General features: G+C 42.8%; 1 protein-coding gene across 1 annotated transcript; it reads right to left on the bottom strand.

Annotated features, from left to right (window-relative positions):
• Positions 1 to 2,490: 2,490 nt before the first annotated feature.
• Positions 2,491 to 3,790, bottom strand: LOC147446205 (uncharacterized). Its single transcript, XM_086524677.1, has 2 exons — positions 2,897 to 3,790; positions 2,491 to 2,751 (listed from the first exon to the last, which is right to left on the bottom strand). The coding sequence occupies exons 1-2, from the start codon at positions 3,788 to 3,790 to the stop codon at positions 2,491 to 2,493; spliced, it is 1,155 nt and encodes a 384-aa protein (XP_086380803.1).
• Positions 3,791 to 14,533: the final 10,743 nt, after the last annotated feature.

Genomic DNA, 14,533 nt, shown 5'->3' with positions numbered 1-14,533 from the left:
TATTGCGAGAGATTCTGGAGCTCTTTTCTACCAGTCTCTTCATTTAAGAAAGATCTCGTTCAGAGAGCAGATTGAGCGGTTTACCTTGGGTCTTTCTACAGAGATCCGAGATCACTTCTTAGAACAAAAGTCAAATTCCATTCAGTAATTGATGAGTCATGTGAAACGGGGTTTTTCCATTCACTCTGGCAGTTTGACCTACCCTACAGATGAAATCATGACACAAAGGAATGAACAGACTTGGAGCAATGAAAGTAGAAAGAAGAAGAGTAACCCAGAAAAGAAAGAAAAGGATGCATGACCCAAGCTTACTCTTTCATAGAGAGCTCTTTACATCAAAGAGGGGAAGTGCTTCGGATGTGGGGAAACTGGGCATATCTCTGCAAAGTGCCCTAAAAAGGCATCGAAAGAACAAAACAACAAGGATGAAGACAGGCCAGAGAGTTCGAGAGCAGCTGAGGATCGTGGAAGAAAAGGCAAGATAAAAGTAGGACTGGTTCCAGATTGCATGGGTACTAACCCAAGCACGATTGATGAGAGTACAAAACTTTGCCGAGCTTGGGGCAAACTGAAAGACCAAGAAGCCCTGGTTTTCTTTGATGGAGGAGCCAAGACCAACTTCATTTCACCTGAATTGGCGGCGGAGCTTCGAGAGCACACCCGATCGGATGGGACCACTACAGGCAGTTCTATAGCGCACCCGACAGGGACGTACCCTTTACACTTTAATGAAATCCAGTCTATTTGTTTACTCGATCTTCTTGAGAGAGATGAATGATGAGAATAGGACAAATATTTATGAACTTGATAAAAAACACCAAGATTTTCTCCACTCATGCCGATTGCTTCTCAAAGGGCCTGCCAAGCGAGTTACCATCCGCTCATCCTGAGGATCATACCATTACCGAACCGGCTACCTTATCGTGTGAACCGAGCCTAGAACGAAGAATTTATTAACCAAGTGAAAGACCTCTTGGAAAAGGGTCTTTTCCAGCCTAGTACTTCACCGTATTGCTCTCCAGTGTTGTTGGTTTTGAAGAAAGACGGATCTTGGAGAATGTGTATCGATTATAGAGCTCTCAACAAAATCACCATCAAGAACAGATTTCCGATTCCTAGGATCGATGATATACTTGACAGATTACAGGGATCCTCGTGCTTTAGCGGGTCGATTTGAAGAGCGGATATCATCAGATCCGAATCGCGTTTGGAGACATCTACAAGACAGCCTTTCGGACGAGTTCTTGGTGATGCCTTTTGGCTTAACCAATGCTCCTGCGATATTTAGCCGGATGATGGACAGGATTTTTCGAGAGTACAGACTATTTGTTTGCACTTTCTTTGTCGATGTCATTGTTTTCTCCAAGGGTGAGTTAGAACATAGAGAACATCTGCTTCAAGTCTTTTAGGCATTACGAGATCACAAGTTGGTGATTAATGCAAAGAAAAGTGAATTTTTCCTACCAGAGATCCACTTTTTGGGACACATTGTCTCGGCGGCGACAGGAGTGCAGATGGACCCGGCTAAGATATAGACTATCCGTGATTGGCCCGATTTGAAGAATGTCCGTGAAGTTAGAAGCTTCTTGGGCTTGTGTTCGTACTACAAGCGGTTCATTAGAAAGTTTGCAGAGGTTGCTTCCCTTTTGCATAGTTTGATACAAAAAGGAGTACCTTTCTCCTGGGGACGCATAGAGGTGACTGCCTTTCAAACTTTGAAAGAGAAATTGACTACAGGACCAGTTTTGACTTTGCTGGACTTGCAGAAGTCATTTGAAGTATATTGTGATGCTTGTGGTCGTAGTCTGGGTACGGTCTTAATAAAAGAAGGCCATGTTATTGCTTACGAGAGCTGATTGTTCTCAAGGCCGGAGTTGACAACACAGATTTATGAGAAAGAGCTTTTGGCGGTTATCCATGCTCTTACTCAGTGGCGGCACTACCTACTCAAAGCGGATTTTACTATCTTTACAGACCGTCAGAGTTTACGCCATAGTTTTTTCATGCGGCAACCATGCGTCTCATTCGGGTGTGTATGGAAGCCTGATATAAGCCCGATTCAGACCCCCCAAAGATTCCATACGTGGAATACCATACGGCACTAAAAAAATTAGTGTGTGTGTATATATATATATATAATAGCAATTAAAATTAAAACACTAGACTCTAGAGAGCAGCCCAAAGCCACATAATGCATTAAAACATCATAGAAAATGTAGAATCTAGCTAAATCAAGGAGTCGGGAGCCTAGAAACAGGTCAAGATCTTTGATCAATAGATACGTCAATGGATCATGATCATACTAGATGGCAAAATATGGAGCCTCCAAAACCAACAAGACTGTATATTGAGTACTCCAAAATTCAAATGACAAAACATAAATAGAGCCTAGAGGGTGGAGTCCAGCCGCTCGATGCTAAATAGTGAATCCAAAACATAAGTAGAGCTAAGAGGAGTCAGGACCGAGGCTAGAGCAAAATGCAATGAGCTCTAACTCTCATCAAAGGCCACCTCCTCATCATCACCCTCATCATCCTCATCCTCATCCTCATCCCAAGCCTCATCCTCAGCAACGAAGCATGAAGTCCCAATATCATTGGGCATGCTAATTGGAAGACACTCCATAACATCATCAGTGCTCTGTGCAATAGCCTCCTGAATCTCCTGCAACTCAAGCAAGCGCTCCTCATCCTTCTCTTTGTTAAGCATCTCCAATGTCACCTCCATTCTCTCATAGCTGCGCTCTTTGATCTTGCATAAGAGCCTCAAGTTGGTGTGTATGTAGACGAGCTTCTTGGTATGAGCAGGGTAGCCTATTTCTTCTCTTGGTGTGAATGAGAGAGAAGGTGCTCCAATTTATCTCACATGGAGAGGCACATGTCCCTTGAGAAAGCACCTTAAGTGCAAGAGTCTGCAATGTGGGCGTGCAAGCCCCAAAAGTCTCCCACCATTTTACACCATCTTGCGTTCTCTTTGGATCCTTTGCAATAGGATGAGCAAATGACTTTCTTTCAGTGAGGAAAGTGTCCAACTCATCAATGAAGGTACCCTGCATGGTTAGATCACCCTTGGTATACCTGTCCAAAAATGTCATCCACCCGTCATGAACCTCACTATCATTGAATTGCCCTCTTCCTCGCCATATAGGATGCAACAAGTATCCCACAGCATGCAATGGTGTGTGCATCATATTCCATCTATCAACGCATAGGTCCTTGATCTCTTGCATCCTTGTCACATCAATACCTTGCATGTTTTGAATTTGCTCAACCATGCGATCCGTATCATACACAAGCCCCATGGTGGCTCCTTCCCTATCAGCCAAACGAAGTATCTTCAAGATGGGAGCACAAATCTTCAAAATCAACTTGGCCTCTTGCCAAAAGGATGCATTAAACACAATGTCCGAGACCACTATGGCCTTTGTAGTAGTCCTGGATGCCTTCATTTTCACAAATTTTGCATCAATCATAAGCCTACGCACACCTTGTATACATCTCTCATCCACAAGACTAGCCAACATGATGAAGTAGTAGGTAAATCGAGTGGCCGATGGCTTCAACAATTCCTTCTTGCTAAGCATCCGAAACAATGCCAAGACAGTGGACTTCCTTGTGACAAATGTGACAACCTTTGTTGCATCTTCAAGAATTTTTGCAATCCAAGGGAGCTTCCCAATATCCTCAAACAAGAGGTCCAAGCAATGGCATGCACATCTCGTGAAAAAAATATGTTTCCATTCCTCTTCCACCATTTGCCCGGCCCCAACACAATTAGTTGCATTGCCCATGCATACCTGCACAACATTGGAGGGTCCTGCCCCAATAATCACATTCTTAAGCTACTTGAAAATAAATTCTGATGTCTTTGTCTCCCCAGATGTGTCCATAGATTTCAAAAACACAAAACCATGTATAGAGCATGCAAGAAAGTTAATGATAGACCTGCGTCTAGTGTCAGACCATCCATCACATACAATTGTGCATCCATGTTTTTTCCATTTTCTCGCGCACACCCATGATCTCATGACCAATGCATTTGACCTCATCATTTAACTTTGTAGTGCGCAAAGGTAAATTTCCCTTTCTTTTGAGGCTTCAATTGTTCTACATACTGCCATTCGGGACGCTTCACTCGGCCCATATGGATTCTGCAAACTTGCAAGGTGCACACTGCAAACCTTGACAAAGTGGAGGCCTCACGAGTAACGGAGGGCGTAGGTGAAGAATCAACCGCGCATGGGAGAGTGTGTGGGCACTGGGTAGGGCTCTCGGCTCGCAGTCTTCTTGACTCTCAAGCTTCGATCGGGACTGTGTGTGTAGAAACGGCAGCACTGCAGTTTTTAATAAACTCGTGCAGAGGCGTTTTGGGGCACATTTGAGAATTTGGGAAAAATTTTGCCAGCTCGTCAAATGCGCCTTGCTCACGTCCGGAAACCGCAATCATGGAGCAACCATACGCGGACGCGCCCGGAAGCCCGATTGCCCAATCGGACGCGTATGAAAAAAACTAGGGTTTACGCTACTTCTTGTCACAGAAGCAGCTATCGGAAAAGCAGATGCAGTGGGCGAACATCTTGTCACAATTTCTCCAGATTGTCCATGTCCAGGGACAGAAGAATTTGGTGGCAGATGCTTTGTCTCGGAAGCCGTTGGTTCTAGCTATTTCCGCGATACATCATAGGAGCTTCAAGGATATGGTCGATCAGTATGCCACAGATACAGATTTTTCATATATTTTTACACGGATACAGGATGGGGAGACAGTAGCGGGATATTCCATTTGGGATGGCTACTTGATGAGGAAAACCATGTTGTGTGTTACACAGCCGTTGAGGGAAAAGGTTATGACCAAATGCCACCTTTTATGGGTCACCACGTTGAAAGGGGTAGAAAGATACTTCTTTTGGCTGACACTCAAGAAGGATGTGGACGAGTTTGTGTGCAGGTGCTTGGTATGCCAGAAGGTCAAGTTTGATAGGCATAAAGCACAGGGATTGTTACAGCCTTTGCCCATACCACCCGCCCCTAGGAAAGTATTGCAATGGATTTCATTTTTTATCTCCCGAGAACACAGAGTGGTCACGATGGTATCTAGACTGCTATTGACAAATTTAGCAAGCAGGCTCATTTCATTCCAGTGAAGAAAACAGTCAAGCCGAATCACTTAAGAGAGACTGTTTGTGGCCCAGATCTTCAGATTACATGGCATGCCCAAGACGATTGTCTCCGACAGGGACCCCAGATTTACGAGTTTGTTTTGGAAGGCAATTTGGGAGAACATTGGCATGCAGTTGCAGTTCTCGTCATCTTTCCACTCGGGCAGATTGACGGGCAATCCGAGATTGCCAATTCAGTGGATCTAGATTTATTGAAGTCTTGCATCTCAGATCAAAAGACTCAATGGGAAAAGTATTTACCTTTGGTGGAATTTTCCTACAATAACATGATACACTCTTCGACAGGGAAGGCGCCATTTGAGATTATTCAAGGTGCTATGAAGGTTCCACCCTTCCTAAGCACGAAAGATAATATTTTTGAAGCCGATGAGTGTAGCGCAACTTGGACAAAACTTTTGCCAAGGTCCGCGAGGCTTCGTAGAAATCTCAAGAAAGATAGAAAAAGGAAGCAGATTGCTATCGTCGGGATCTGAAATTGAAGGAGAATGATTGGGTGCTCTTACGTTTTGAGAAGGCATGCCTGAGAAAGAAAAAGAGAAAGGAGAGGCTTTTTCCAAAGCTTACTATGCGATACTACGGACCTTTCCAGATCTCCGAAAAGATAAATGATGTCTTCTTCCAACTGAAGCTGCCCAAAACTTGGAGGATTCACAATGCTTTTCATGTGAGTCCCCTGCGGCCTTTTAGAGGCGATGTGCCTGAAGATGGGGAGCGTGATCAGAACCCGAAGTGGAAGAAAACGAGGAGATCCTTGTTCCATAACAAATATTGACACATAAAAACAGAAAGATCAAGGGTAAAGTGATAAGGCGGTTTTTGGTTAAATACAAGAACTATCCTCCATTGGATGCAAAGTGGATGGAGGAGGAGAGCAGATACTCCTCAGATTGTGAAACTTTACCTTGAATCTTTTGGTTTAGCATAGTCTATTCCAATTGGAACCCCAAATTCAGCTTGGCCGAAAATCTGGTGCAGTGGGTATGCATAAGAGGGGAGTTACTCCGCTCCTTTGTCAACAGATGCGAGGAATTTTGAATACTAGAGTCATTGATGTCTCTTTGAGCTTTAGGGATACTGAGAGCTGACAATATTTTGCTGTAATGACTTTATGAAATGGAATTCCCGAATATGAAACTAATTTGTTCTTGACTTGTTTTAAGTGCAGGAACTGATAGACGAAATGACTGCAGCATTTTGGTCTAAATGATCTCGATAGACATGGTTGCAATAGAGATTAGTCAATCAGGCATCTATGAGGTCCTTCGTGGATCTAGATGCGGTTGCTAATTGCATTGCCGATAAATCATAGTCTGAGATCCGAATGAATGTTGAAGTGATTTGTCATGTGATGTCTACTGATGTCCTGTGATGTGATTGTCAATTGGTACATGTGCTAGATGTGTCTTCCTAGTGCGTCGGTACTAACAGTCAATGTGTACACAAAGGTGCCCGACGGGTAGGGACATCAATTCCATTGTTGTTATATGTTAATGATATTGTGTTGATCTCTGACTCATTGAAGGGTATGCAACGACATTTGGATGCATTACATAGTTTTGCCGAGGATAGTGGTTTGACTGTAAACCTTGGTAAAACCAAGGTTATGGTGTTTAACACCACACCGCAATGGATAAGGAGATCAGCACCTGCATTCACTTATGGTGAGAAGATTGTGGAGTACACAAATGCATACACTTATCTTGGGGTAGTCTTTACTGGGCCAAAGTTTTATTTGAAGAGAGCAGTAGAGCCTAGTCTCACTAGAGCGTATGCGGCCTTGGGAGGATTAGAGAGGATGTGATCGCAGGTTCAATTCCAAGAACCCCAAACAAAGCTTTGACTCTATGATACCTTGGTAGCTTTAGCGATGCTCTATGGGGTTCAAGTTTGAGGGCCCTCTGTGGGTCAGGATGGGTCGAGAGGTACAGAGAGGGCCTTGGTATCTATGATCTCTCGGCTGATTAGAGCCAAGGCCTCCGTGCCACATGAGATCATTAGAGCGGAGTTAGGATCCCCCATATGGAGAAGAGGCGCTTACCAGATCAGTCTCCTTTATGCACAACTTATGGGATACTACCAGAGACAAATATGCCAGATTGGCCCTTGAGTCCTTCAGACAAATAGCTTTACAGGGGAACACATCATGTTGGTATGCACTGATGTCATCATGGTTCCAGATACATGGCTTCAGCATGGACAACTTGCCTCCCTTCTAGTACTCCCTTGGTGTACCATCGTTGTCTCTTACACGGGTGGAGATTACTAGACTCATTTGCCAAGACCTGACCCAGTTGGACACGAGGAGGACATGGATAGAGCTGACACAGGAGTTGGGGCACGAAGATGAGCTTCACAGCATGGATGGAGACTACAACAGAGGATTCGAGCCATACTATCTCAACATCCACAGTACATATGAGATTGGATTCATCACCCCTTGTACCTTTCTCTTGTATTGGGCACCAATTGTATCAGTGATCAAACATTCCCCACAGTGCCAGCTAGTAGCACTTGTAGATTCAGTACTCAGACATGATATCAGATTCACCCTTTGTAATGAATTGGTCTCATAGGTCATTTTGGCCTTTTGAAGATGTTGATATATCATTTCGTTTCATCTCTCTCTCTCACACACACACACACACACACACACACACATATTTTTGGGAGATGATCTGGTATACGATGTCAAAGAGGAAGGGAAGGTTGCTTTTTATCAAGGAGGAAAAGTCATATCCTCGAGCAGTGTTCCAAATGACGCCATGAAACCTATGAGACCACTCTAAAGCTAGCTGTATAGAATTGTATTGGAGCACTTAAATTAGATGCGGGTATCTTTGAGATGACATTTAGAGAGAGAGATCATTTTCTATACAGAGACGCGTCAAGTACTGGACGGGTCTTGATGGCCATATACTCCGAAGAGAGAAACGTCATTTATGGCCATGGATGAGAATATCTGGAGTTCCCAAGAGACAGAGATGTGATACGCCTAGCGCTACTACTGGCGATCGTTAGGTGCCCGTCTATGATACTTCAAAGGAGCTATTAAAGGAGGTTGACTCATATGATTTGGGCATTGTGAGAGCTTCACGATGCATGAGAGGGATTGGCTATGGTAGATATATATTGGAGATGGGAGGAGTACATGGATTGGCCATTCTTAATGGCCTAGACAGATCTCTAAGGTCTGGAAGGGTTACTTGTTATCCTTTGTGGCATGAGGCTTGGGGGAGCGCAATGGATTATATTTTGGCCCTTGTAGTTGCTGATCACTGGTATCCATCATTTAGACTCTATTGCTCACTCTCTCTAGAGGTCACTTGAAATACACGTAGGTTTCTCTGTCATCGGTTCACTAGAGAGACAAATGGGGTGTACAGGGTGTAGATCTTTCGATTATATGTGACACAGACACCCACTTCGAGGAGCTTACACACCAGTTATGCCAGGCTATAAGTGTGCGGTAGTGGCTTTCCCACATTCTTGTGGGCCTGTGGCTTAGGGAGATGAGAGCATACCTCTGTTCTTCAAAACAGTTGGTATCATGATGAATGCAAAGAGATGAGAGCTAGTCTACAGTGGGAAATTGTCTTAGGGATCATCACCCATAGCTAGTCACGGATTCGTTTCCGACGCCTTAGAAACAAGCTTTTCTTGGTCAGCTAGAGAGAGACCTTCATCATTTGTTATGAGTCAAGATTCTAGAGGCTTAGAGACTACTCCACGACTACACCACCCCATCTTGGATTATCTCTCTTGATACATGGACTTAGAATGCAGTATGCAGATGGGCAGTCTCTCATTCGAGCCCCACCAGAGCCTTGTCGTCCGACTTCTATGTTCTTTAATAGAGCATGGTGTGAGATGCTATAGATAGGCCTTGTACATGTAAGGCTCTCCAGAGATATGTGGGCAGCATTGTTGGCACATATATTTAACAGAGCTTTGTGTGAAGGCTTTCCTGAAAATTGGACCCAATGCCATTGTGTGGATACGTAAGTTGGGAGATTCTACCCTTTCCACCAACTATTGTACCATCTTGATTGGCCACACACTGGCTAAGCTATATGCCTCCATGATTGAGCATGAGATACAGAGATGGACGGAGAGGATGCAGATCATGTCTCAGAGACAGGCTGGTTTCAAGAGTGGATACTCCACTTTGAATAACATGATGTTACCATATACATGTGGTAGTGATGTGTGTGAACACACTAGGACCGCTGGGAAATTTTTTTCCCTCTTTATGAGCCTCTTTATGAGGTTTTTTTTTCCCGTGCATTGTATATACGCTCATCACTCTAGGGCTAGCTATCTTTCCATTGCACACTAAGTAATACACTTTCTATTGTGTGCCTTGAGTTTCCTTCGTCTTCTCCAAGCTGCGTGTGTTTCCTTGCAAACCTAATTCCAACAATTGGTATCAGAGCAGGTCACATTCTCTCAGGCTTAGTCTCAAGCGTCGCCAGAACACCCTTGCTCGTTTTCTCAGATTTCAACAAGCTTTGGCAAGCGTCAGCAGGTCGATCAAAAATTTCATTTGGGACTCATTTCGATCTCAATTTCTACTACAATCAGGTCTGCACAGGCAATTTCGTCATTTTGTGCAAAATTTTTGTTAGTGCCAATTACTGCATAACAGGTCCCATACAATCTACTGCGGGTTGTGCTATATAGCACGTGCTATTCTCACTCAGTTTCTCCTCATTTCAGAAAGTTTTCATATCAGGTGCATGTATTTTTCATGGCTGACAATAACATAGATGTGTTCAAGATGTTTGTTGTTAAGGACAGGATTGAATGGGAACAATTACCCTATGTGGGCTTCCATGATGCAACATGTACTTGTATCAAAGGGAGTTTGGAACATTGTGCAGGCCATTGATATACATCTTGGTACTATGGATGCAGACGATGTTGAGGATGCTCTAGGTTTTGTTGCCAGGGTTGCTGTTGTCAGATCTGTTTTGCCTATTGTTACCATATACATGTGGTAGTGATGTGTGTGAACACACTAGGACCGTCGGGATATTTTTTCCCTCTTTAGGAGTTTTTTTTTCTCGTGCATTGTATATACGTCCATCACTCTAGGGCTATCTATCTTTCCATATTGCACACTAAGTAACACACTCTGTATTGTGTGCCTTGAGCTTCCTTCGTCTTCTCGAAGCTGTGTACGTTTCTCGACAACTCTAATTCCAACAATTGGTATCAGAGCAACTTGCGTCCTCCCCGGGCTTAGTCGCCAGTTGCTCCAGCACACGTCTACTCACTTTCTCTGATTTCAGTGAGGTTTGGCGAGCGTTCTCAAATTTCTGATTCGGGCTCATTTCGGCCTCCGTTTCCACTACAGACAGTACTGCACGGGCTATTTCGTCATTTTGTGCAAAATTTTTGTCAATGCCGTTTTTTGTGTAACAGGTGTCTCACAGTCTTTTACGGTTTGTGCTATATAGCACGTGTTGTTCCCGTTTCGTTTCTTCTCTTTTTTCACATCAGGTGCAGCATTTACGTGGCTGACAATAACACGGATGTGTTCAAGATGTTTGCTGCTGAGGACAGATTGAATGGGGATAATTACCCTCTGTGGGCTTACATGATGCAACATATCCTTGTGTCAAAGGACGCCTGGAATATTGTGCAGGACATTGATGTACGTCCTGGTTCTGAGGATGTAGGCGATGTTGAGGATGTGGTAGGTCTTACTGCAAGGATTGTTGCTATTAGAGTTGTGTTGCCTATGGTAGAACAATCTCGTTGGGATATAAGGCTCATGCATTGATTGCGTCTTTTGTGAAGCGCACCATTGTTCCTCACATTCGTTCAGCAAAATCTGTAAAACAGGCTTGGGATATTTTGGCTAGTTTTATGCAAGTCAAAATGAGGCTAAAATTGCTTTATTGCGTAAAGAGTTGGAGTCGAAGATTATGCAAGAGGAGAATGATATGGACATTTTCCTTACTAGTGTCAAGGATATCAATGAGCAACTTATTTCTGCAGGTGAAGTCATTTCAGACAATTCCCTTGTGCAGACTGTTCTTGATGCCTTACCAGATTCTTACCAGACTTTTGCTAGTACTTGGAGACTTATGACCCAAGGAAATCTTGAAGTTGTCAAGATGGATGCATTATACACATTGTTGTTGCAAGAGTCACTTTCCAGAAAAAACAAGTCTAGACAACGTGCAGTTGAACAGGCTTTTATTGTTTCTCAAAGAAAGGGTGGTAACAACAATGCAGCCACTTCTTATGGTTCTGCTGCGAGTGGTAAAAATTTTGTTCTTAATGCTTTTGTTGGCAGCAATTCTTTTGGAAATTCTGGTGATAAGGGCAAAAAGAAGACGCCTTGCAATTATTGTAAAGTTAATGATCACTTGATCAAGCAGTGTCCTAAGTTGAAGGCCAAAGAGGCCAAGAAGAAAGAGGGTGGTTGCACTGCAAATGTTGGTTCCACTACAAATGCAGCCATTGTTGAGTCTTCTGTGAAAGGAAACTGTGATGCTGATGTTGATGTAGAATGGGCTTTTAGCGCAGGCTGCACTTACAATCCTACTGTCCATGATGCATGCATGTCAGTTGCTGCAGATTCACATGTGGTATTTCGAGAGTGGTGCTACAAAATACATTACCTCACATCGTGAATTGTTCACCTCTCTCGAGTCTGTCCCTCATGAGAATTCAGTCACTTGTGTCAACAATGCCTCTTATCCGGTCCAGGGAGTTGGAAAGATTGTGCTTACTGTTGCAAATGGCAGTTCTTTTACACTTGTTAATGTACTTTATGTACCTGGGATCAAGAAGAATCTTTTGTGTGTATCATCTGCGCTTGCTAGACTTGGACTTGTAGTCAAATTTGTGGATGACAGATGTACAATTCATAATCTTAGTTTTGGTGATAAAATTGTTGCATCAGGCCTTTTGTGCAGTGGGATGTATGAGCTCACTTTGTATGACAAGTGTGGATAAAATTTTGCAAATTCAGTTGCTGATTCAAGGGCTATTTTAGATGCAAGACTTTGGCATGCACGTTTTAGTCATTTGAATTTTGTCAGTTTGCTGCGTTTGCAGAAATCTAATATGGTTTCTTCTTTGTCGCCTCTTGAAGCACCTCTCAAACATGTTTGTGAAGGCTGTATTTTGGGTAAGATGCAGCATTCAAAGTTTCCAAAGGATGGTTCAATTACGGCCACATGCAGGTTGCAGCTTGTGCATAGTGATGTTTGTGGGTCCATGCAAACTCCGTCCTTGGGTAATTACCTTTACTTCGTCACTTTCATTGATGATTACTCTTGACATGCATGGGTATTTTCGCTTAAAGCGAAGTTCAAAGTTTTTATGTGCTTCAAAAAATTTCTTTCTATGGTTGAAAATTTCTCGAAATGTACTATACCCTCCGTGCCGATGGAGGGGGGGAGTATATGTCTCATGAATTTAATGCATTTCTAGCTAGTCGTGGGATAAAACACCAATGTACAGTGTCTTATACACCTCAGCAAAATGGTGTTGTTGAGAGGAAAAACATGTCACTTACGAAAATGGCACGATGTATGGTCAAAAGTCAAGCTTTATCGTTTTTTTTTTGGCTTGAGGCCATCATGTGTGCCACTTATGTACTAAACAGGTGTCCTATGAAAGCCCTGCAGTCTATTATTCCATATGAAGCATGACATTATAGAAAGCCTTCTATTGAGCACATGCGTGTTATTTGCTGTTTGGCATATGCTTTGGTGTCACAAACACAGCATAGAAAATTGGATGATAAGGTTGTCAAATGTATTTTCGTTGGTCATAGTGCTGAAAGCAAAGGTTATAGGTTATATCATCCGCAAACAAAGCGTAATGTGGTTTCACGAGATGTAGTGTTTGTGAAAGATTCTATTCAGTCCTTGCTGTCATGTATTAGAGACAATAATGTAAGCTCACGAGACATTTATGACACTTTGTTGCCTCTTTTCAGTGGTGGAAATACGAATGTAAGTTCCAATGAGGCAAATGTACAATCTATGGAGGTTTCTGAAAATGTTTATACCCAAGTAATGTTGCAACAGCCCCAAGTCTTTCATCTTGAAAGTAGGCATTCAAATCACCTTAAATTAAACAATTCTTCATTTGTCAGTGATCAACAAATCATTGCCTAACAGCACCACAATGTGTACATCACCCTCACGCTTTACATACAATGTGCTTTTCGATGGACTGTTACGAAAAGCCTAATTGACCAAATGAGTGTCAGATTTCTCATACCAGCACGTGGAGATTGCTTGCACCCATACAAAGCCTTCTTACATCTGCTCACTTTGTCCTCTGTCCTTTCTTGACAAAATGTGAGGCTGTGTTACATAAACCTTCTCAATATGTCACCATTCAAGAAAGCATAACAATGTCTGTTTGATGTACATCCCTACCAAAAGAGCTACCAATGCACATAGAAAATGCCACAGTAGTCATACGAAAGTGGGAGGAAAAATGTCTCTCCATAAGCTATACCTTTTGCTGTGGCATAAACCCTTTGTGACAAGTCGAGCCTTATGGCGATCGATCCTCACAATCAGAATGATGTTTCAACTTGTAAACCCATATATACTTTATGTGATTTGCCTCCTGGCAAAAAAGGCCATTGGTATAAAGTGGGTTTACAAGTTGAAACGCAAGCCGGATGGTGAGATCGATCGCCATAAGGCTCGACTTGTTACAAAGGGTTATGCACAGCAAAAAGGTATAGATTATGAAGAGACTTTTTCTCCCACTTGTCGTATGACTACTGTGCCATTTCTATGTGCATTGGTAGCTCATTTTGGTAGGATGTACATCAATCAGACATTGTTACTGCTTTCTTGAATGGTGACATATTTGAGGAAGTTTATGTAACACAGCCTCACGATTTTGTCAAGAAAGGACAAGAGGACAAAGTGTGCAGATGTAAGAAGGCTTTGTAGGGTTGCAGCAATCTCCTCGTGCTTGGTATGAGAAAGCTGACACTCATTTGGTCAAATTAGGCTTTCGTAACAGTCCAACGAAAAGCACATTGTATGTAAAGCGTGAGGTGATGTACTCATTGTGGTTCTTTATGTCAATGATTTGTTGATCACTGGACTAAATGAGAGACATTGTTTAATTTAAGGTTGATTTGAATGCTACTTTCAAGATGAAAGACTTGGGGCTGTTGCATCATTACTTGGGTATATATTTAAGCAGTGGGATGGTAGTATTGCCTTGTGTCAAAAAAGTTACATTGAGACATTGCTATGTAAGTTTCGACTTGATTATTGCAAACCTATTGCCACTCCCATAGAAACAGGTTTGAAATTGAGTTTTCATGATGTTGGTAATCCTGCAGATGTCACTGTTTAC

Source organism: Adiantum capillus-veneris, chromosome 12, assembly GCF_014529385.1.
Source record: "Adiantum capillus-veneris isolate H3 chromosome 12, ASM1452938v2, whole genome shotgun sequence".
Classification (NCBI taxonomy): domain Eukaryota; kingdom Viridiplantae; phylum Streptophyta; class Polypodiopsida; order Polypodiales; family Pteridaceae; genus Adiantum; species Adiantum capillus-veneris.
This window is presented reverse-complemented; position numbering and strand designations above follow the sequence as displayed.